The 20,868-nt window shown below is 54.8% G+C and overlaps 8 protein-coding genes across 8 annotated transcripts; 6 read left to right on the top strand and 2 right to left on the bottom strand.

Annotated features, from left to right (window-relative positions):
* Positions 1–86: 86 nt before the first annotated feature.
* UMAG_11952 (putative heat shock protein 80) lies at positions 87–1,106 on the top strand (the record flags this gene model as incomplete). Its single annotated transcript, XM_011391537.1, has 1 exon — positions 87–1,106. A coding segment is annotated over one exon (1,020 nt), but the record flags the coding sequence as incomplete, so codon positions are not given.
* An 831-nt stretch (positions 1,107–1,937) lies between these two features.
* On the top strand, positions 1,938–4,092 carry UMAG_03129 (uncharacterized protein; the record flags this gene model as incomplete). The annotated part of the gene is made up of 6 exons (XM_011391295.1): positions 1,938–2,034; positions 2,152–2,395; positions 2,504–3,222; positions 3,284–3,485; positions 3,544–3,743; positions 3,776–4,092. The coding sequence occupies 6 exons, from the start codon at positions 1,938–1,940 to the stop codon at positions 4,090–4,092; spliced, it is 1,779 nt and encodes a 592-aa protein (XP_011389597.1).
* A 427-nt stretch (positions 4,093–4,519) lies between these two features.
* Positions 4,520–5,530, bottom strand: UMAG_03128 (uncharacterized protein; the record flags this gene model as incomplete). The annotated part of the gene is made up of 1 exon (XM_011391294.1): positions 4,520–5,530. The coding sequence occupies one exon, from the start codon at positions 5,528–5,530 to the stop codon at positions 4,520–4,522; it is 1,011 nt and encodes a 336-aa protein (XP_011389596.1).
* Positions 5,531–6,776: 1,246 nt separating this feature from the next.
* Positions 6,777–10,769, top strand: UMAG_03127 (uncharacterized protein; the record flags this gene model as incomplete). Its single annotated transcript, XM_011391293.1, has 1 exon — positions 6,777–10,769. One exon carries the CDS (start codon positions 6,777–6,779, stop codon positions 10,767–10,769), a length of 3,993 nt encoding a protein of 1,330 aa, XP_011389595.1.
* A 411-nt stretch (positions 10,770–11,180) lies between these two features.
* Positions 11,181–12,419, bottom strand: UMAG_03126 (uncharacterized protein; the record flags this gene model as incomplete). Its single annotated transcript, XM_011391292.1, has 1 exon — positions 11,181–12,419. The coding sequence occupies one exon, from the start codon at positions 12,417–12,419 to the stop codon at positions 11,181–11,183; it is 1,239 nt and encodes a 412-aa protein (XP_011389594.1).
* Positions 12,420–13,435: 1,016 nt separating this feature from the next.
* On the top strand, positions 13,436–13,963 carry UMAG_11951 (uncharacterized protein; the record flags this gene model as incomplete). Its single annotated transcript, XM_011391536.1, has 1 exon — positions 13,436–13,963. The coding sequence occupies one exon, from the start codon at positions 13,436–13,438 to the stop codon at positions 13,961–13,963; it is 528 nt and encodes a 175-aa protein (XP_011389838.1).
* A 579-nt stretch (positions 13,964–14,542) lies between these two features.
* On the top strand, positions 14,543–15,718 carry UMAG_03124 (uncharacterized protein; the record flags this gene model as incomplete). The annotated part of the gene is made up of 1 exon (XM_011391291.1): positions 14,543–15,718. One exon carries the CDS (start codon positions 14,543–14,545, stop codon positions 15,716–15,718), a length of 1,176 nt encoding a protein of 391 aa, XP_011389593.1.
* A 1,357-nt stretch (positions 15,719–17,075) lies between these two features.
* UMAG_11950 (uncharacterized protein) lies at positions 17,076–17,819 on the top strand (the record flags this gene model as incomplete). The annotated part of the gene is made up of 1 exon (XM_011391535.1): positions 17,076–17,819. The coding sequence occupies one exon, from the start codon at positions 17,076–17,078 to the stop codon at positions 17,817–17,819; it is 744 nt and encodes a 247-aa protein (XP_011389837.1).
* Positions 17,820–20,868: the final 3,049 nt, after the last annotated feature.

Genomic DNA, 20,868 nt, shown 5'->3' with positions numbered 1-20,868 from the left:
TTCTGTTCGTCGCGTCTTTATCATGGACGAATGGGAGCACTTAGGGGGAGTATCTAACGAAGCCAAGGGCATCCTCGACTCGTTAAGACCTGCCACTCAACATCTCGCGTGAGACGCTGCAGCAGAACAAGATTCTCAAGGTCATCCGCAAGAACGTTGTCAAGAAGACGCTCGAGATGATCTCGGAGATTGCCGAGGACAAGGACAACTTTGCCAAGTTCTACGAGGCGTTTGGCAAGAACCTCAAGCTCGGCATTCACGAGGATGCCACGAACCGTGCCAAGCTCGCCGAGTTCCTGCGCTTCCACTCGACCAAGTCGGGCGACGAGATGACGTCGCTCAAGGACTACATCACGCGCATGCCCCAAGACGGCAAGAACAACCAGATCTTCTACCTCACCGGCGAGTCGCTCGCCTCGATCCGCGACTCGCCCTTCTTGGAGCGTTTGAAGAAGAAGGGTCTCGAGGTGCTCCTCATGGTCGACCCCATTGACGAGTACGCCGTGACCCAGCTCAAGGAGTTTGAAGGCAAGAAGCTCGTCTGCGTCTCCAAGGAGGGTCTCGAGCTCGAAGAGTCGGACGACGAGAAGAAGCAGCGCGAGGAGGACACCAAGAACTGCGAGGACCTCTGCAAGAACGTCAAGGAGATCCTTGGCGACAAGGTCGAAAAGGTGGTGGTCTCGAACCGTATCGTCGGCTCGCCCTGTGTTTTGGTCACCAACACCTTTGGTTGGTCGGCCAACATGGAGCGTATCATGAAGGCGCAGGCGCTCCGCGACTCGAGCATGTCGCAGTACATGGCTGCTAAGAAGACGCTCGAGCTGAACCCGTCGAACCCGATCGTCAAGGAGCTCGCTGCCAAGTCGAGCTCGGACAAGAACGACTCTACCGTCCGTGACCTCACCGTTCTCCTCTACGAAACAGCTCTGCTCACCTCGGGCTTCACTCTCGAGCAGCCACACGACTTTGCCAGCCGTCTGTACAAGCTCATCTCGCTTGGTCTCTCGATCGATGACGTTGGCGTCGATGCCGGTGCTGCCGATGACAAGGCTGAACCTACTCCCGAGGAAGTAGCTGGTGCCTCGGCTATGGAGTCGATCGACTAATCGTTTGTCAGTCAGCGCATACCTCATGTACCATATTCCTTTTCCTCTCATTATCAAAATCGATCCGTCTACGTTGATATCAATCCATCTCGTGGCCAATGTCACTCGTATCTCGTTCTTGAGCTTGATAGCTGTTGTGAGTTGCAAGGTCGGTGGTGTTGAGACTTGATTTTTTCATTTTCATTCGTGATTCACGATTTTGAGTTCGATTTTTTTGGTCCTTTATTGCTGCTAATAACTTAGATGCAATTCGTGATTCACTTGTGAAGACCATGTACCGCGTACGACGCATTCACGATTTGGAAGGTGCGGACCTGCTCTTTCTCGTCATCCAACTTGTTCTAAGTTATATCCCATGGTCCATGGCACAAAAGGGACAGCGCATGAGCAGATCCTGCGTTTGTTAGCGTCTGTTTGGTTTCGTGTTTTGGTGATTCAGGCTGGCAGTCAAGGTAGACAAAACACCTCGTCGTGAATCGTAAAACGTGAATCAACCGGCTAAATCAGGAACGCTTATTCTGAACAGCGCCCACGGCCATTCACGATTCACGATTCACGATTCACACACAATGATTCATGTCGAACAGCGCGCAGTACAACTTGACACAAGCACGGATCGGCCAAACTTGACGCTAAAGTAGCGTTTGATGCTCGAACTTGAGGATGGACAACTGCAATATACACACATGTGCTTCAGATAGACGTGAGAATCACGAATGCTGGCATAGCAAGTAGGAACAATCTGAACGTCGTGCCTCGATCCAAAGCCAGTCGTCGAAATCGTGAATCACAAATACAACTGTAGCTTCTCTGTCCAGGTTGACTGCCAACATGCAGCGCCCTTGGGCGTTGGATAACGCAGTGGCAAACATGAGCGACGACTGGCTCCGCATTGATTCAGAAGATGGTGCAATCGTCGCAGCCGACGGTCAGCATCGATGTGATCAGCAGTCAGACGCAACTGTATCTTGTCGCGCTTACGTTGCTTGATCACGAGTGACGAACACGGCGGATCAAGAACGAGCTTGGTACACCTGTGCAGTAGGTAGCCCGATCGGATCGACGTGCGATGCTTGGTTTGCTTCAGAGTCAAGCTTGCGAGCGGTAGCCGCATCGGTGCTGCCACATCCGACGAGCACTCCACGACAAGCTGTACGTGCGTATCACAGCATCACCTCGGTCGAGCTTACGTGCAAGCGTGCTGTGGAGTCGCAACAGCACATTGGCGCATCTACGCCGATTGCCGACGCCCAGGCCAGACACCAAGCAACTAGCTCTCGAAAAGCAGCGTGCGACTACTGCGCGTTCAACTGAGTCGAATTTGCACCCGGCACAAGCGCAGATACAGCCCTGAGCGATCTAGCTCGGATCCGACAAGCTTCACCTCTACCAGCCAGGCAGCTTTACGAGTGTCCTCCAGAGCCGGCAGTGCGCGTACAGAGTAGACCGCAACTCGAATTGTCGGACAGCAGTCCCACCGCAGAGACAGCCAGGGCTCCCCGAACGGCGAGTAACATCCAAGCCGGTGCCCTGGACCAACACGATCGAGCCTCTCTCGTCGACGTCTCGCCAACGCCCAGCAAGCACATGAAATCTTGGTCTATGCCCTTCCTCCCCCCTCAGCGCTTCTACGTGCTATTCTCGAACGCGTGCGTCCAGCGAAAGCATCAAGTGCCGACTTGGAGAATCGCTCGACAAGCGAGCAAACTCGACATCCTGGACTGTCCGGTGCTAACCCTATTCCACGCGGTCGCGCTGCAGGTGGACCGGCGGCTGACGTACGAATCTGCAAGCCGAGTACGCCTTGCCATCGTCAGAGCAACCTCACGAAAGAGCGTCGGAACGCAGGCGGATGCTTGGAACAAGGTCCGCCATTCGACGAGATGCAACAATTGTGAACGGAAAGAACGAGGAGCGATGCAAGCGCTCATTGGCAGAAAACCCAACAAGGATCACTTCAACAGTACTGCGCGCGGTCTGAGTGAGAGTCAGCGTAGCTCAGCTAGACGCGATAAGTTACAAGAAGTGCATGGCTCGCAAGCAGCGTGCCATCGCACGCGAAATGTCGCGATGCGAACGAGAACAGCGAACTGGAGCACACAGGACGAGCGAAGCAGTGCGTGATAGCGACGACACTACCTTTTCATTGCATGCAAATGCAACGGACGTATCTACAGATTCCAGCAGAGATGGGTATCACTACGAAATCAAGAAAGAGCTAGACGTAGTGCAAGGCGATGACGACGAACAATGGCTAGGCGAACAGGGCTGGTTGGCGGACGAAAGCCTAACCCCCCACCATTTGGGTCGCACGCGCTATCACACTCACGAGTTTCTCGCCAAGTTGCCAAGCTGCTGGCAACGATGCTGTTCATCACAGTAGGGACGGCAGTCGACTGCCAAGTGACGCTGTTGCAGTCGATGCGATCAAGTGCAGGAGCATATCCAAGCCAGAACTGGGCATGGGGGTTGGCAGTGGCCTCGACGATCTATCTGAGTGGAGTCAAGTGCCGGTCTACTGGCGTGCTCAGCTGCTCGGATCGATTTTGGGCGCGGCCATCACGTACGCCATCTACTTGGCTGCCATCGACCAGCACCAAGGCGATCGCAACATTCGAACCGTTTCCGGAGAGCACAGTACGGGACGTCTGTTTGTCACGCTGCCGCAGTTCGTGTTTGGCTCAGCGTCAGGATTTGGAACCGAGGTGACGGCGACGAGCATCTTGATGGTGACGGCAAAGTCCACGCGCCGCCTTCGGACGGTCTATCGGAGCTCGTGTTGGGGTTGGTGGTGGTGAGGATCGGCATGTCGCTTGCATGGCCAACGAGCTATGCGATTTCTCCCGAGTTGGGATCTGGGACCGCGACTTTTTCTATACATGTGGGCTGGGGAAGAGAGCTTTGCACGCACAACGCATGTTGGTGGCTGTACCGCAGCCAGGCTGCTACAGGGACGCACTGCTGGGCGCTCTGCTGTATGATCTAGCCATCTTCACCGGTCCAGAGTCACCGATCAACTACATGCCAAGGGAATGCGTGCAGTCGACGCCAGCAAGGATCGGTTTGCGCATGCTCAATTCGACGGATCGCAAGCATTTCTGGAGCAGTTCGCTTCCAAGGACAAGGCAAGGCTTGGACGATGGCAGCCGAGAAGAGGACCGAGCTGCAGCCCAGCTCGGCAAAGAGGTGGTTGCACGACGACGACAGGACGCAGATGCAAAGGTCGAGTCGGATCGGAGCGATGGAATGGAAGACGAGCAAGTCGAGCATCAAAGCAGCTGGATGCACAGGAGCAAGGAGAAAAGGACATTGGCAGCCGCACTCGGGCTCTAGGGGTCAAGATGTATGCCCAAAAGCACTCGCAGAGGAAAGTGGTGGGTATGGTGTGCTTATACCTTGTATGGTGACAAGATCTAAAGGTGAGCTTTGTGTTGAGAAGATGTGCGAGCCCATGCGTCGCGGATAAAGTTGGCAAACTCGGTGTAGACGTAATCCCTGCGTTGACGAGAAGCAGGACCTCGAGGGAGTTTGTCAAAGCCGTGTCCTTCCTTTTGGATGCTGATGAAACGCGCGTCTGTTCTGCCGGCATGGGTGAGCTTGTGAACGAGCTTGTTGGAGGCATGCCAGAGGTAGTCGACCTGGCCGGAAGCAAGTAGGAGAGGAGGGAAGCGATCCGCATCGAGATAGTAGACGCTGCAGAGCGGATGGCGCTTGTGGTCCGGACGGACAAAGTAGCAATCCAGAAACAGATTGTTCATCCACGCCGGAAGTGGGAAACCGCTAGCGGGACGGTCTTTGGTGGGGAGAGCGCGATCTCCTGGCTTGACGGTGAAGTCGACGGCGGGGTAAAGCGCGGCGACACCAGCGATGCGTTGCGGACCGAAATGTGCGCCAACGACGAGGGCGAGGTTGCCGCCTGCCGAAAAGCCACCAAGGGTGATGCGGCGGGCATCATAGACGTCAGGTTGAGAGAGAATGTAGTTGACGACGTCTTGAGCATCGTGACTTGGAGCAGGGAAAGGATGTTCGGGAGCCTTGCGGTAGTCGGCATCCACGACGATACAGTTGGGACCGAGCGCTTGGAGGAGGTGTACAATAAATGCATGATCATCGCCGAGGTTGGGCAGAACAAATCCAGATCCGTGCCAGGTTACATGGACGGGAAGAGGAGCGGCGACGCCATCAGAAGAAGGAGCCACATGTTTGGAACGGTAGATGTGGGCTTTTATGGTTCGACCGCTTTGTCGCGAAGGAAGCTGGACAATGTGACGTTCGAATGCATGGGGCAGCGGCGGCTGGTTAGTGTGGATCAGTGGACGAAGAGAATTCAAGAAACGCATGAGCACGACCAAGGCCTTTAAACGAAGGTATTGGAAACTCCACGCATGGAGCAACTCTTCGGGGTCGGATGCTGTAGTCGACATACTGGGCAATCAGGTAGCAGAAGCGTGGAGCGATCTAGGATCTAGAGGCGACGTTTGTCGAGAGTGAGAGAGCGAACAAGATCGAGGAGGATGACAGACAGGAAACAAAAGAGGGTTGAGCTTTCAGCTCCGCGGCGCGGATGTGGCAGGCTGAATCGGACGGTCATTCACGATTAACGATCACGATTCGTGATTATTCTGTGATTGCTACGATTGATCGCGATGCATCCACGATCGGGTTCAGATTTATTTTGCCGAATGCACTGCACTGACCACTGGCCAGGCGTCAGTACTGTACAGTGAAGTACCTGTAACGTAGCAGCAGGCTGCGCTTCACGAAATCACGAATATCGATGATAAGTTAGCAACGCGCTTTCAAAAATGTGGAGAAATCGTCAACGAGCGAAGCCAGCACTGGAACAGTCACCAGTCACCGAGTGTTGGAGCAGGCTCGTCGGGTGCGCCAGTGACGAGTGACGCGCCAGAGATGAATTCGAGTAGCAACGATCGGGTGCGCCGCGTTGGGTTACGGACAAGCCGAAATCGTGAATTCAGGGTTCAAATGCAGTCACAATCGTGAAACGTGCGTGAATCAGAGAGTCTTTGGGGTTAGTACAGTACAGCTATGCAGTCCACAGCTGATAACCAGCAGCTAACCAGCAGCTGACCAGCGCCAAACCAGCGTCAAACCAGCGTCGGTGGTTGAGCGTCGCGTCAGTTTGCGCAGCGATGCGGTAGGCGCACTCGAACCCTAAGCACATCCCACCGTGCACGTTGACGTTGCCGTTTGTGTCGACGCGCGAGTCACTCTTACCCCCCTCGTGCCTTGACCACCACTATCCATCGCGATCCTACTCAACACATACAATCACCATCACGTCCATTTGCAGCCACCTTCAAGTCAACGTCTACCGTCTGTCCATATTCACGATTGCTAAGCCAGTTTGAAGCCAATCACAACCTCTCAAGCAATCACAAATCCTCGTCCCCTCAAACCCTCGTCGCTCAGCGGCGTCCCCTCTCGTTTTGCTCGTTTGCTGCTCGTCTGTCCTCATTCACTCTCCTTTTCCTCGGCCCAAGTCTTGGTTTATAAAAGCACTGCCTCCAATCCAGCTCACTCTCGGCTTTGACTCACTCTCGGCTTCACATCACTCTCGGCTTCAACTCGGCTCGAACTGGGCGCGCTCCATCTCGCTCTTTCTTTGGTTTACTTCTCTGTTCAGAGCTCGCTGCTAGCTCATCATCCATGAGCCATCGCTCCAATGACGCCAATCCATCTTCCACCACAAAGCAGAAAAAGAAATCTAACAAATCCAACCACAACGACCCGAACGACGATGCTTCCGCTTCCGCTTCCGCTTCCGCTTCCGCCTCATCCCCGTGCGTCTCGATCCTAGATTCTCCTGGCGCTGACCCTTCAGCCGCTCTTGATCTTGCTTCGGCTTCGGCTTCCATCCATCCTTTGTCCACCTCGGCCGTCGACTTTGTCACTGCAGCTCCTCCTCGAACGTTTGTAGCATCCACCTTCAAACCCGTGTCTGCCATTAATTCCGTCACGTCGACCATCTCGGCTCTCTCTCACCATGCCAATCGTGGCTTCAACAATCTCATCGCAGCCCACTCCAACTCTACCGTACCCACTTCTCCTTCGCCCGCCAATGCCACCCCGCTTCGCTCCGACGGTTCCATCTCTCCCATTTACGACGCTTTTCTCAATGCTCCCTCTCCTCCTCATCCCGCCCAGATTCACGCCGCTCTACACCAGGCGCACCACACTGATCACGCTACTGCGCCTCGTCTTCTCTGGTCACGCTGGGATCGTCTCCCGTTTCAACACAATCCTACCAAATCCGCTCCCTTGCTCATCTCGTACTTTGACGACGGCTCTCTCCAAGCCCTTCTCGTTCATCACCGCACCATCTCCGAGCTCCTCTGCCTTCCCAACGCAGCTGACGTCCTCCTCAATCCATCCACCTCCGTCCCTTCATCTAAACCTTCACTCCTACTCACCGCCCTTGTCCGTCCTCCCACCGCCGACCTGACCGATCCGCAGCTTCTACTCGTCGTACAGCCATCTGACAAGGCCCCTTGCCTGCTCGCCTACTCGCTCACTGCCCATCAGGTGCAGGCATCCGTGCAGCTTCCCCATCCCTCTCGATCTGTGCCCGTTCCAGCTCAGCACACGGACCAACGACGCGATCTCCTCTGGCCTCAGGTACAGGCACAGTGCAACCACCACTACCTGGTGCTTTCCTTTGCCGCGCCTCCCTCGATCCACGTTTTGTCCACCTCCACTCTCCACTATCTCTATCCTCCCATTCTGGACGTCTCGGCTGCTTCTCTGGAGCGTCCTGTGCCTATTTCCCTCTCCCACCGTCTGCTCGCCTTTGCATGTACTCCCTCCGACCATGTTTCGCCTATTCGTTCCGACGTCCGCAGATTCTCCAACGCCACCTACCACGACCTGTCTTACTCCTCTGCCACCATACACTCGGACAATCCCGCACGTCTAGGCGAAATGCGCGATAACCTCTTTGAGACTTCAGCGCACGTCGGCGATGCAGCACGTCGTATCCGCGGAGGCGTCATCAATGGCGTCCGCAACCTTGGCGAATGGGGAAGTTCCTACTGGCCCCAAGCCGCCAGTCCACCTGCTGCCCCGCCCTTTGCGCCCTCACAACCCAGTCTGCTTTCCCAGTCGGCTCCTCACTCGGCTCCACACCCACTTCGTCAAGCCTCATCCGCTTCCACCTCTCCCATGCTTTCAGCCGCAGACGCTGGCCGCGCCGCAAAGCGTCTATCCACAGGTGCTACCGCCCTTGCCGATGTTGCTGCTGCTGCCGCTGCCACTGCCGCTTCCGTGCAAAGCGCGCACAACTCCCATGCCGGATGCGTTCGCGTCATTGACCTTGCATCCGACGCACGCACTCTCTGCACCTTTGCACCCTCCAGCCATGCCGTGACACTCGTCTCATTCAGCCCCTGTGGTCGCCTCCTCCTCACCGCCGATGCGCTCGGCCATGCTTTCCACGTCTTTGAGCTGCCCCTCTCCGGCACCTTTGGCAACTCTACCACCTCTGCCTCCTCCTCCGCCGTTTGGCATCGATACAAGCTCCTGCGCGGCATCACCACCGCAGACGTCGTCAACGCCCAATGGACTCCCGACTCCCAGTGGATCGCCGTCGGCACACACAGCGGCACCGTCCACATCTATGCTGTCAACCCCTTTGGCGGCGTCCCTTCGATTGCCAATCACGTGCAAGCCAAGATCAGGAACCCATACACGCTTCAGCCCTTGGGTATCTCGCTTTCCAGTCTCGCCCGATCCGTTCGGCCCTCGCCTCCACCGCTACCACAGCAAGAACTCCTCTCCAGACCACCAAGCCGCGTTGGCCCAGACATCACCTCTACGACTGCAGCCGAAACACAGAAGCTGGCGCCTCCCTCTTTCCTGCTTGTTCCGCATCCATCACCCACCTCTCATTCCGACGGCCACGTCTGCTCGCCTTTTGAGCTGCTCACCAGCGATACGCGTATCCTTGGCGTCACCCTTCACGCCGTTCGCTGCTGGAGTACGCAGACATATGCCTCTGGCGTCGGCAACGCGAGCCAAGACGCCGCCGACTCGAAGCGATGCTTGGTGGCTTCCACGTCGCCACGAACCTCTGGTCTCTCTCAAATGATGAGAAAGGCGGGCGAAGGCTTACTAAACCATCAACAAGCACCGCGTTTACTGGCCGAATGCGTGCGTGTGGCTTTGTGGCAGCACATCGCACCTCAAGCAGGCTCGGTCACGAAACTCAGTGTAGCCGCGCTCGCGGATCAGTTGGGCGCATCGCGCTCTCTTGACGCCTCTAATGTTTCTCTCGCAACGCCGCTGGCGTCGGTAGCCAAAGCCGAGATCGAAACATACAGCCAGTCACCCGCCATGCTTCCATCTTCCATCTTTCTCTCTCGACAGACGTTCTTTCATGCTCGTACCTGCAACCTCAAGTCAGCCTCTCCTGCTGCTCAACAAGCTGAACGACTACGCTGCATCCAACGTCGCGCCTCGAGGCCTATCCAAGTTCGACGCACTGCACGCATTGTGTCTCGCGAACCTTCCTCGGAAGGTCCGAGCTCGTTCGACGATAGTTTGGCTGTCGCTCTTGACCAAATGTCGTTTGATCCTGAGCACCTGCCTCCACGTAGTGCTTCCGCTCATATTCCCAGCTTTCCGCAGGGACAGCGCGCTCGCTCAGCTGGATGGCCCACTGGCAGCAGCATCCCCATTCGTATTGTCGCTGGTGGACTTGGCGGCATCTATCGCGCAGGTAAGGAACTCGGCCGAGGCGTCGACATAGCAAAGCGGCGCACGAGTGGCGCTTCTGGCACCGCACCACAGCAAGAAAGCGCCAACTTGTCCAGAAACACGGCATCCATCTCATTTGATGCCGGCGACGATGTCGACCTGCTAGGCGAACATGACGATCTGGACCGATCGAATCGACCGGCGTACCGCAGCGATGCCCATATCGAGCACGGTTCTAATCGGTCAGACGTATCGCTGCTTTCTGTGCTCCGCAACGACGAACCGTGCAGAGGTTCGCAGCCTAGCTCGGCTGAAACTCCCTCGACACGCTTTAGTGAAGCCGAAGACGCTTCAGCAGACGTAGACGAGTGCGATTGGGACGCTATCGAAGCGAGTCGCAGCCCAGCAGCGGCTGGAGCTCCGTTATTCGAGGCGGTTGACATGCCGCAAGGTCAGCACGTCAACAAGAAGCAAACGCATGGCAGTAATAGCATGGACGATGACTTTACTGTGGGCATGTTTGAGGAAGACTCGGACACTGCCGCCACAATGCAATCGCGATCAAGTCTTTCACAAGCCCAGGAGGCTAAATGCAAAGCCACTACAGCCAAGGAATTGGTGTATGCTCTCCCCGCTGGTGGCTCCACGCGCTCGAGCCTGTTGAGCCACAGCGGCGGCCTGACGACAACGGCCGACAGTCGAGTCGAGCGTAAGGTGGTACGCGAAAGCAGTCCGTCCAACTCGGAAGGTAGCGGCGACAGTGCAAGTCAGGCGAGCACCGGTTCAGGTATGCTTTGCGAAGGCAGCAAAGAGACGCACACCTACGATGATCAGCCAAGCACTGCGGACGCGGAAGCCAACAAGGATGCGGTAGATGCTACTGGCATGCCAACGGTGATTAGCACCTCGGGCGGTGCAAAGAAGAAAAAGAGGAAAGGTGGACGTTGAAGTGACCGTGTATAGCCATTCACCGCAAGGCCACGGCACACTCAACTCTCAGCCTATGGCTTGAGGTTGCCAAGCCACCTGTTTTTTTGGGGGGCGTGAAGGTCGGTTCGATCTCGGTTCGGTACCACACAAACATATAACTACTCGAAATTGCTGAACAAGGTTCTCCTTCTTGAATGACGTGTGTTGCTCTGGCTGGATGCGATGCAGGCGATTACTGACAATTGGCAATACACATGAGTACACCAAGATACAAACATGAGGCGGGTTATAACAGTGAATTACGAATGCACTAGAGGGCGCCTATGTGAAGCCAAGAATACATGTGGGCTGTGGGGGCTAAGAGGGGGCACAAAGAGAGATTCGGATAAGCTTAGTTGGGAGGAGAGGAAGGTGGGGTGTTTCGGTGATTTACTTTGGTGCAGATTGCTGGGCCAGGAGTTTGAGCCTTCGTTCGTGAAGCTCTTTGTCGGAGCCTTCCCAGTTGCTGCCGTAGCCGTTTTTCAAGGCTCTAGCCATGCTTTTGTGGGTGACGGTGTTGTCGCTGTTGTCGAGGATTGCGAGGAGACGACGGAACCAGTCGGGCAAAGCACGGATCCAGGGGAGCAGATTGGCGAAACCGGGGAGCAGAAGGTGTTGCGAAAGACCCGAGTCGAGAGACCAAACCACCTTTTCAGCCACCTGGACAGGTTCCAGGACCGGAGTAAAGAAGGGATCTGCGTGATCTTCCATACCGTCACCAAGTGCAGTTCGCACCTTGGTGGGGGCGACCAGAGTAGTGCGAACGCGCGGAGCATTGTAGCGCGTTCGAAACTCGATAGCTAGACACTCGTGGAATGCCAATGCTGCCGCCTTGGACGTCGCATACTCAGACATGGACGGAAGCGTCGCATAGGCGCCTGCCGATGAAACCGTCACGACATGGCCGTGATTACGCGCAATCAGATCGGGCGCAAACTCCTTGGCGGTAATCCAATTGGCAAGCGTGTTGATACGCCACAGCCGCGCCGCTGACTCGAGATCGACATCCAGAATCGTGTTTCCCGAAGCTACACCAGCACAGTTGATCAGGACGCCAATTTTTTTTCCTGGAAAAGCGGCTCGAATCTTGGCGCCCACCTCGCCGACCTGTTCGCGATTGCTAACGTCGGTCTTGAAGTACACAATCTCGGGCGCTCCAGCAGGTGCTTTAACGTACGCAGGTGGTGCCATATCGAGCACCGCGATCGACGCATGCTTCTTGTGACTCAGCAGCTGAACAATCTCCTTGCCGATACCCTGAGATCCTCCAGTGATGACCACCACATCTTTGGTGTAGTCGATCGGATCGCGTCTCCACTCTTTGTGGTTTCGAACGTATCGGTTCAGACCGCGGTTGATGGTTCGGATCAGGATAAAGATCCAGAGATAGCCCAGCCATCTGTGCTGCGAGAAGAGCAGCGATCGGACGAGCGCGAGCGCGTCCGTGTGCGTGGTGGGAAGCACAACAGCCGGGTTCGTGTGCTTGTGGTACAAGACCGCCAGTGCCGGGAGGAGCGCGAGGAAGGGCGTGGAAAACGGCACCTTGCTGAGCAAGCCAAGCACCGAATCAAAGGTGAATGGCTCTTTGAACTGGGTTAAGCCCTGCGCATCCGTGGTGGGGACCGTCATGATTGCAGACCGGTGGCGTTCGCTTGGTAGTGGATGATCAAGATGGGACGGTCGGATGGGAACGGGCCAAGATACGCTGGGTGCTATATACTCTTTTCGATGATATGTCCAACGGAAGAACAGAGAGGCCAAGAACGAATCCGGAGAGTTGGATAGCAGCCGCTGGCACAAACAAGAGGCGGTATGCATCTCTGCACTCGTGACTTGGGTGGATGGACAAACGTAAATCACGAATGCTTGCAAAAAGAAGCACCAACCCTTTTCGTGTGAAATGCACTCCATCTCAGGGTCCTCAACGGTTTGGGAGCCGCAGCTCTGCATGCCACATAAGCACGACTTGGTGACTGTGTTTTCGTGCAGTCCGACTCGCTTGTCCAAAAGAGCGCCATCTTGACAGGGAAAGTTCGGCCAAAGAGAGGAAGCGAGCATTCAAGATTAATTTCTTCTACCAGCATTGTAGACCTTCTGGACCAAGTATTGCGGGAAGAGCAGTCGCCCGAATTGCAACCAAGTTCAGAAAACTAGTTGATGCGCGCATGCATGACTCTGAACCATCCAATGAGGCAGAGCACGATGGTCACCTCTTTCGTAGTCGAGTGGCAACCACGGTCACTGTGCGATTCACGACTGTCACTGCACAGATAACTCCGAACCGGCTGTGATAGGAAAGCGGCAACTTGGGGCGCAGATGATGCAGCCAATTCAGCGGCGCCTCTTGCAGCAGTGAATCACGAATCACGAATCACGACTCACGAATGTACGCTTACAGCCTCACGGCTGCCAACGTTGTCTTGGTCTCGATGGTTGTAAACTCTCGGCGCAGCCTCGTGCCTTTCACGATTCTTGATTGTGGGGTACAAAACGACGTCAAGTGAAGCAGCACACATGCGCCAAACACTCACGACTCGCGTTGTCGCGTGAAAATTCACAAATCACAAATCACGAAGCGTGAATCCACGTCGCAAAGTCGGCTTACTATGTGCGTGCCGTGTGTGAACAAAACAGCATGACTCAGCATGGTTTTCACCCACGAACCGCACGTCCGTGAACGCGTGACGAAAAGCGGGGAACCTCTACGCTTCTCCCGTTGTCACCTCAGCGTCTGCGATTGCGATTGCGTTGGCGTGTGCGTCTGCGACAAGGTCGTAACGTCGTCTTGCCTTCCATCTACCTTGTTCACTCACGTTTATCCTGTCCAGCATCAGAAAACGATTGCTTCTCGTAGCGTACAGCCAAATCTCAGCCACCATGCTCTCCTTGACTGCGTTTGGCATTACCTTTTTTGCTGCCGTTGTGGCCATCAGCACCGTTATCACCCTGCTCGAATGGTAGCCGCCACACTGAAACGCAAGCGATACTCACGCCACCGCTATGAACATCGCTCAAAGTCAAACTGCGATCTTGCAACGCATCACCACCACCGGTGCTGTCCCAATCTAGCACTCGGTTGTCGTGATCGCTCATTTGACAGCCTCGACTCTCTCCAAGGAAGTCTGCTGAACATGACTCTTTGCTCGGCAATCATGAATGTCAAGCCGTTCTGATTCTTTTCGTCCTACTTTGCAATCCGATTATACCCTCGTTGTCCCCTTCTGTCTTGCCATCGAGTGTGACATCGTCTTCAGTCACAAGCCAATGCGAACAGCTGTGAGCAGGTCAAGCCCAATCGAACGCCCTGCACGCCACATTCGTGATTTACGATTGCCACTCAGTTAGTCACCAATCTCGAGTGTTGCACTGTTTGGTATTCACGATTCACGATTTCAGCTTTCGTCTTGTTCACGGTCACGGGTTCGTGGTTCGTAGTTCGTAGTTTCGCATGTGAGATCGAAAGAAAGCTCGATTCACGATTTTCATCACGCTTGCGTGGACGGAGTGAGACACGAGACTCACGACTCGTCACTCACGACTGTGAGAAAGGGTTGTCTCCGAATTCCGCGATTCAAGCTCAACCTCTTTTTTTTTTTTTTTTTTTTTTTTTCAACAAGAATCCACGGACAATCACGAATCACGAATCACGAATCGTAAATCGTCAAGCTTGAATTCACCAGATTCTGCTCGTCTTGAGCTTCTTCACCTTGGCCTACCCCAAGCGGTTCGTCGGTGTGGTTCAGTACACAACGATGTTCTACGATCTCAATGTCCCATGGCCACAGCAGTCGGGAGCTGGCGCGTCGTCATCGAGTGGCGCTTCATCCCAAGCTCAGTCTTCCAAGAAGAAAGCAAAGCAACAACAGCCTTTGGCGTCCTCCTCCATAGCACCGACTCCTGAGCCGGCTTCAACTACGCCTCTCTCTGCTTTGCGTGAGCACGATGCTACAACACTAGCGCAGATAGTACTCGAACTGGAACAACTCAACTACTCGCACGTCGCGTTCAACCACACCGTTCACTCTAGATATGACCCAGCAATCCACCCAAACTCGATGGCTCCATCACGAGACGGTCGTCCCAACCCGCCGTTTCCAGAGCTCGATCCCAGAACAAGGTGCAAAACAAGCACCAATCCAAAGACCGCCTCGATCCACAACTCGTCGGGACTCACCCAGCTCAGTCGTTTGACTCTTGTGCTGGACGAACAATCGATGGCCAAGTCCGGTAGCGGTTGGGTCACCAACAATGCCACACCACTTCAGAGCTACGATCTGCTCGCAGTGCGTCCCACAAACGAAGCGGCGTTCCAGCACGCCTGTCTGACTCTTTCTGAGCTGAAACCTTTCAGCATCGATATCATCTCACTTGATTTCGGTGCACAGCCTCGACTTCCCTTTTTCCTCAAGCGCTCGACCGTCAACGCAGCACTCGAGAATGGCGTCCAATTTGAGATCACCTATGCACAAGCCGTGGCAGACGATGGCTCAAAGGCGAGGAGGAACCTCATCAGCGGTGCCAGGGACCTACTTCGCGTCACTAATGGCAGGGGCGTCTTCTTTTCTTCGGGCGCAACTCACGCGCTGTCATTACGAGCACCTTACGACGTCATCAATCTGGGCGCCATCTTCGGCCTCAACCCTTCTGCTGCTCGAGATGCCATCTCGAACAATTGCAGAAGCCTGCTGCTGCGCTCACAGACACGCAAAACGTACAGAGGCGTCGTTTCACATCCCGTGGTTGTTCTTCCCGAACCTCTATCCAGTCACAAGCCAGATGCTGCCCAAGTCAACCCTCCGGCAGTGGTCGCCAACCACGATGATGCGAGTGTCAAGAAGCGCAAATCTCTGTCTCCGGATCACCAACCTCTTGCTTCTTCCACCCTACCGAAGTCGATGCACTCAAAGAGTAAAAAGCAACGAATCTAATTCGACTCGCGAATTCGTATATTTTTATAGCCCAATCGATATTCCCTTCCAACACATCTTCTTGATCGAACTCAGCAGTCGATCTCTTTAAAACATGTCGAGACATCCGACTCGCCAAAGATGGTTTTCCATGAGAGATCAGACATGACAGAGCGATGGTTTTGCCTCTACCAGCAAGTACTTCAGGGAACCTACACAGCTACTAACGAGGTCAAGAGCGGTCCATGTTGCGGATTCAGCGCTTCCATCTCGAATCCATGCTGTGCAGAAACGCATGCTGGCGCATCGTGTAGCTGCCGCACGCCGAGCTGGAATCGGAGCTTCCTTTTCGGGGCAAGCAATGGTCGGCTTCCAGAAACCGTATGGAGCAACACCCTTTTGGCCATTCTGGCCATCCCAAAAAGGCGATATCATTGACCCCATGATAATGCACACACTACGCACGCGCAAACAGTGTCGCCGTCTAGCGCCAGTGCCACCAAGCAGCGCTTGAAGCGAAAGCCGGTAGAATGCGTCCAATGCCAACGCTCGAAGCGACGGTGGAATCCTTGAATGCCCTTGCTCGGCGTGCGTCAGAGCGAAAAACGATTACAGCGTTTTCAAAAGCGCCGCCGAGGCGCTGCGACGATCCTGGCAAGGCTTGACACCTCCTCGACCCATCACGCCACAGCTCGCCTTTGCGATCGGAGCCTGCAGCGCCATCGAATAGCCACAGCTATAACGGTGCGCTCTTCGCAAAGCTGCTTCAAGACCGGCAGAGTGTACAGTTGCTGCTGCAGATCCGGTTCGCGCAGCTCGACTACATGTACGATTCATGCGCGCATACCTGCCTCGATCAACTCTGGCTCGCCAATGATCCTGCCGTCGAGTGTCCGGCAAGCCTGTTCGCATTCTCAGCTTGCCTCATAGCTATCTCTGAGGCGTGATTCACTGGCGTGTTCCCATCATAAAGCACGGCAAGGAAAAACACACGAGTTCGGATTCATGAATTTCGTATGCCTATTTTAGCTCTCTCCTTCAACCACATTCACGATTGACGATTTCAATTCGTGCCGCGAGCGTCCTTTGATTGAACCGGTGAATCCACAACAGAGCTCAGCAACGATCGATTCCAGTCTGCAAGGTGCAAGATCAGACCAAGTTTGCTCTGAAAAGCTGTGCACGAGGTGGATAGGGTCCAGGATGCATTTTGGGTGGAGCTTGCGCCGCGACCACCCAATCACGAATAGTGCAAATTGACTGAATTGAACTCTCAAGGGCAGCGATCGAGCCTCTTGCTTGCACCTTGGATCTCTGTGGTCGCACACTGGTCGGCACGGGATCGATCGACGCTTGCACGGTCATTCCGGAAAAACGGATGGCAGATTTGTCTTTGACAGCTTGTCTGGGTTATGCGCATGCAAAGCTTGCTTGCGAGCATCGACTCGACAAGCTCGATGCACACCTGAAAGCGTCAGGATCGAGCTGCCTAGACAGTGTTGCCGTCCGTATCGGTCAGCTCAGCGGACCCGAGTGTACGGGCGAGTGGGCCACGGCCGAACACGTGGCGATGATAGTACAGTCGTCCAACACAATTCGAGCGCTTCCAAGGCTCACAGGGGAAGCGTCATGGATACCAGTTGATCGAGCAGCAAAGGCCATGGTCGAGCTAGCCAACGTCAGTCATGGCAGTCGCGAATCCACCAATGCAACATCGACACCAAGTAGAACCTTCAACATTCTCCACTTGGAGAATGGAGCTCGACGATCGTGGGCTGACATTCTAAAGATTTTTGCTCGGAATATGGATCTCAGCAGCGCCGACACACTCGAGTGGGAAGCATGGCTCGCCTCAGTGCAAAAGCTCGGCAATCAGATCGACGACAGTGTTCCGCAGACGCCAGTAGACGCAAATCCGTGCAGCAAGATCCTTGATTTCTTGCAACAAGACTTCTTGCGGCTAGGTACTGGCGGGGTGGTGCTCGATCTGGCCAAAGCCAGGTCCTATTCACGCACTCTCAGGAACTCCCAAGCAATCAGCGATGAGCTTATCAAACTCTATATTGATGGTTGGAAAGGACAGCGCTGGCTTCGATCTCCAATTCGGCGGACCAGCGCCTGACATCTTGATGTGAAGAGTGTATTGTCTGCATACCCTATTTTTCTGCTCGAGAACGTCGTCTCCCCGTTTGTAGCCCACCTTGAACCTAGCGCTTATTACCTCTGCACATCGGTTGTCGACCGTACAGATGCTCGTACGCATACGACTGCGACAGCCATATCACTCCGTGTCAGAGGCAGAGTCGTTCGGCGGCGTGGAACATGCGTGCTTATTCCAAGGCTCACGGACCAGCCGTAGTTGGTCACTCTAGCGCAAAAAAAGGAGGGAACGCGACATAAAGCACGAAGGACAGCAGTCATATTTAATCTGCATAGGAGCCGCAACTTGCTCGAACGTTCAACCCTGCCGCCTTGCCGCGGAGCAATGGGTTCGCGGTTATCTTCCGTCTGAAACCAGATGTAGCAAATCTACTGTTCTCAAGGGGAGCAACTCTCATTCCAATTCAAGCGCATATGGCGGCAAGGAGAGAAAGAAACACATTCGTAAGCCGAGACATCGCTGCTTGTGACGAGGACGGTAGTGTTCACCCAGTCAGAGCCGTACGCTTGAGGTCTCCGTTGTGTGGCGGGCAAGGCTCGAACAAAACGAAACGTAGCGAAAGGGAAACATGTTCATTGCCATTGCGTGCGAAAAACGAAACAGGAGAGAGCTTCGGAAAGGATCAGGACAGAGACGAAATCGAGGGTGCTGGTGGCGCCTTGAGCCTGCAGAACGGTGTTGAACATTGACTTTGGCGATGACCCTAGAGCAGGCGAGAATCGAACTCACCCTAAATGGAATCCGACTCGGGCTGGATGCGCTCATTCCACATGGGCTTTTCGATGATGTTGAGAGGGTTTGGTGCGGGATCAGAGCTAGACGACAGAATGTCCACCAAGGTTGAACGGGCCTCGAAAAGGTCGAGACAGGGGTAAGCGTGCGGGCCGAGCAAACCCCCGAATGCACAGCCGAGGACACTGTTGACCGGGTAATAGGCGTCACTTGCGGTCGAGAGCCGTCTTGCGCTTTCTTGAACCCGGTGCTTGTGCCCAAGGTCGAAAAGCACGATCAACAGAGCCTGTTCGGTCAGTGGCTTCTCGTTTGGCGGTGCCATCGAGGCGCTCTTGATCACCGGTCCAGCAACGACAGGCGCTGAACTAGCAGGGACCGTGGTGCTCTGTGGATCCCTTCGGTTCTTTGCTTCCCAGGCAATGTAGGTCATGTAGCGCGCAGCGTGCCTCTCGCCCTCTCTGGGCTCAAGAGTGATGTTAGAGGCATCGGTCGACGAACCATCAACGAAGGGTCGGTCGAGATGACCTACAAAGACCGGGATGATGCCATCGATGCCATGCTGTGTGTGCGCCATTTGCACGGCTACTCCACGCTTCCAGCAATGCCATAGAAATTCGGGTGTTATCTTGTTGATCGCTTCGGGAAGCAAGTCGAAATGCGTAAAGTTGATCCACATCGGCAGCGTAGCGGAAGCCGACTGCAACTGATCTCTGAACGGAATCGCATGCCGTTCGGTGCGCGAGCCGGCATCGTAGACGTCTTCAAGGCGTTGACGCAGCGCAGCGAGATTGGCTTCGTCGAGGTCGGCGAGGTTCTCAAGAACGCTTTCGAGACGCACGGGCTTGGCGTAGATGCTGGCGCCCACGTGTTGGGTGTCCGACGATTCCTTTGGCTCGGTTTGTTCGATTTTTTTGCGCTTCACAGGCGTCGCAAGCAACCATCAAGATGATCCGCGAGGCAAGTTCACCGAAACTGCCCTTCAGCAAGGCAACATCGGGGTTGAGCAAGCATTCTTGCTGAAATTTCTTGAGGATGTCTGCGTACGTGTAGCCTCTCGCTTTCTCAGCTGACTGGAGGTAGGGAGCCAGCATGATATTGGAAGCAGCGATGGCTAGCACAGGCTCTGATGGAGATTCAACGTGCATGACACCCTCGCTGGTAACATGCGTGACAATGCGCATGTGGCGATCTACTGTGCTGTCGACGAATTGCTTCTGTCTTGCAAAGAGTTCCGAGTTTGGCGATTCAGTCGGCGAAAGGCTTAGCGCGAGACGAGACGCCAAGATGCTGAAGCAGTGGGCGGTCTTGCGGATGGCAAAGTCTTCGCCACCCATCAATTTGTGGTTGGCCATCACCCAGAGGCTTCCAGAATTGAATGTCTTCCACAGCGGTCGTCCGTAGTAAATGATGTGAGAGTCCGCAGAAGCTTGCGAGGGCGCAAGAAAGGCTGGGTTGCTGTGAAAGCAGCACGTCAAAACTAACGCGCGATGAAAATGGGCAGTGCCAATGATAACACGTTACGGGTGGGCATGCTTGACAAAATCGGCCGCACTGCTGCTGGTACTGATCAACACAAGCCAGAACGTCGTGGTCTTGGCGCTGGCTTGTTGGGTATTGATCCAATTCCATGCGCGGCGGAGGCTGTTGAGCTGATTGATGTCTGGGTTTTTTTCGATGTTGAGTTCGACGCACTCGTCGAAGGCCACAATGATAGGAGGTGTGGGTGATGATCCGCCGTGGGCGTTGGGCGGGTACATGTGAGCTATAATGCACTTCATCTCTCGTTCGAGGGCGGCAAGCGGCGATTTGAGGTGAGTGGTGAAGAGTTCATTACGTTTCGACTTTTCGTCAAAGCTGCTGTCGGCACGCTTGAGGGTGTCAGAAGCGCGCTCGGAAACGGTTTGGAAGAAGTCGGTGCGTTCAGCATTGATACCATCCTTTAGATGGAGATGGTTGAGCTGCATCAGATAGTCGTGTTTTTGCTGCTGAGTGGGCCGCTCGGCGAGGCGTTGAGCAAGCTCCGAGAACCAAGCGCCGAGGAAACAGGCAATCTGAAGGTTACACTTATTGTTGTGGGTCTTCTGAGCCTCTTCGAAAAAGGCACGTACACCACGATCAGGAAAGGGATAGCCTTTCATAGACAATCCATCGGCAGTACGTTTTCGGACGCAGACATAGAGAAGAGGAGTTCGATGTCGACATTCGTAGACCAGGCGCGACTTGCCGGTGCCGCTTGACTGGAAGATGGGGGTGCCTCGATAATAAATTTTGCCTTTGC

Source organism: Mycosarcoma maydis, chromosome 8 (assembly GCF_000328475.2).
Source record: "Mycosarcoma maydis chromosome 8, whole genome shotgun sequence".
NCBI classification, from domain to species: domain Eukaryota; kingdom Fungi; phylum Basidiomycota; class Ustilaginomycetes; order Ustilaginales; genus Mycosarcoma; species Mycosarcoma maydis.
This window is presented reverse-complemented; position numbering and strand designations above follow the sequence as displayed.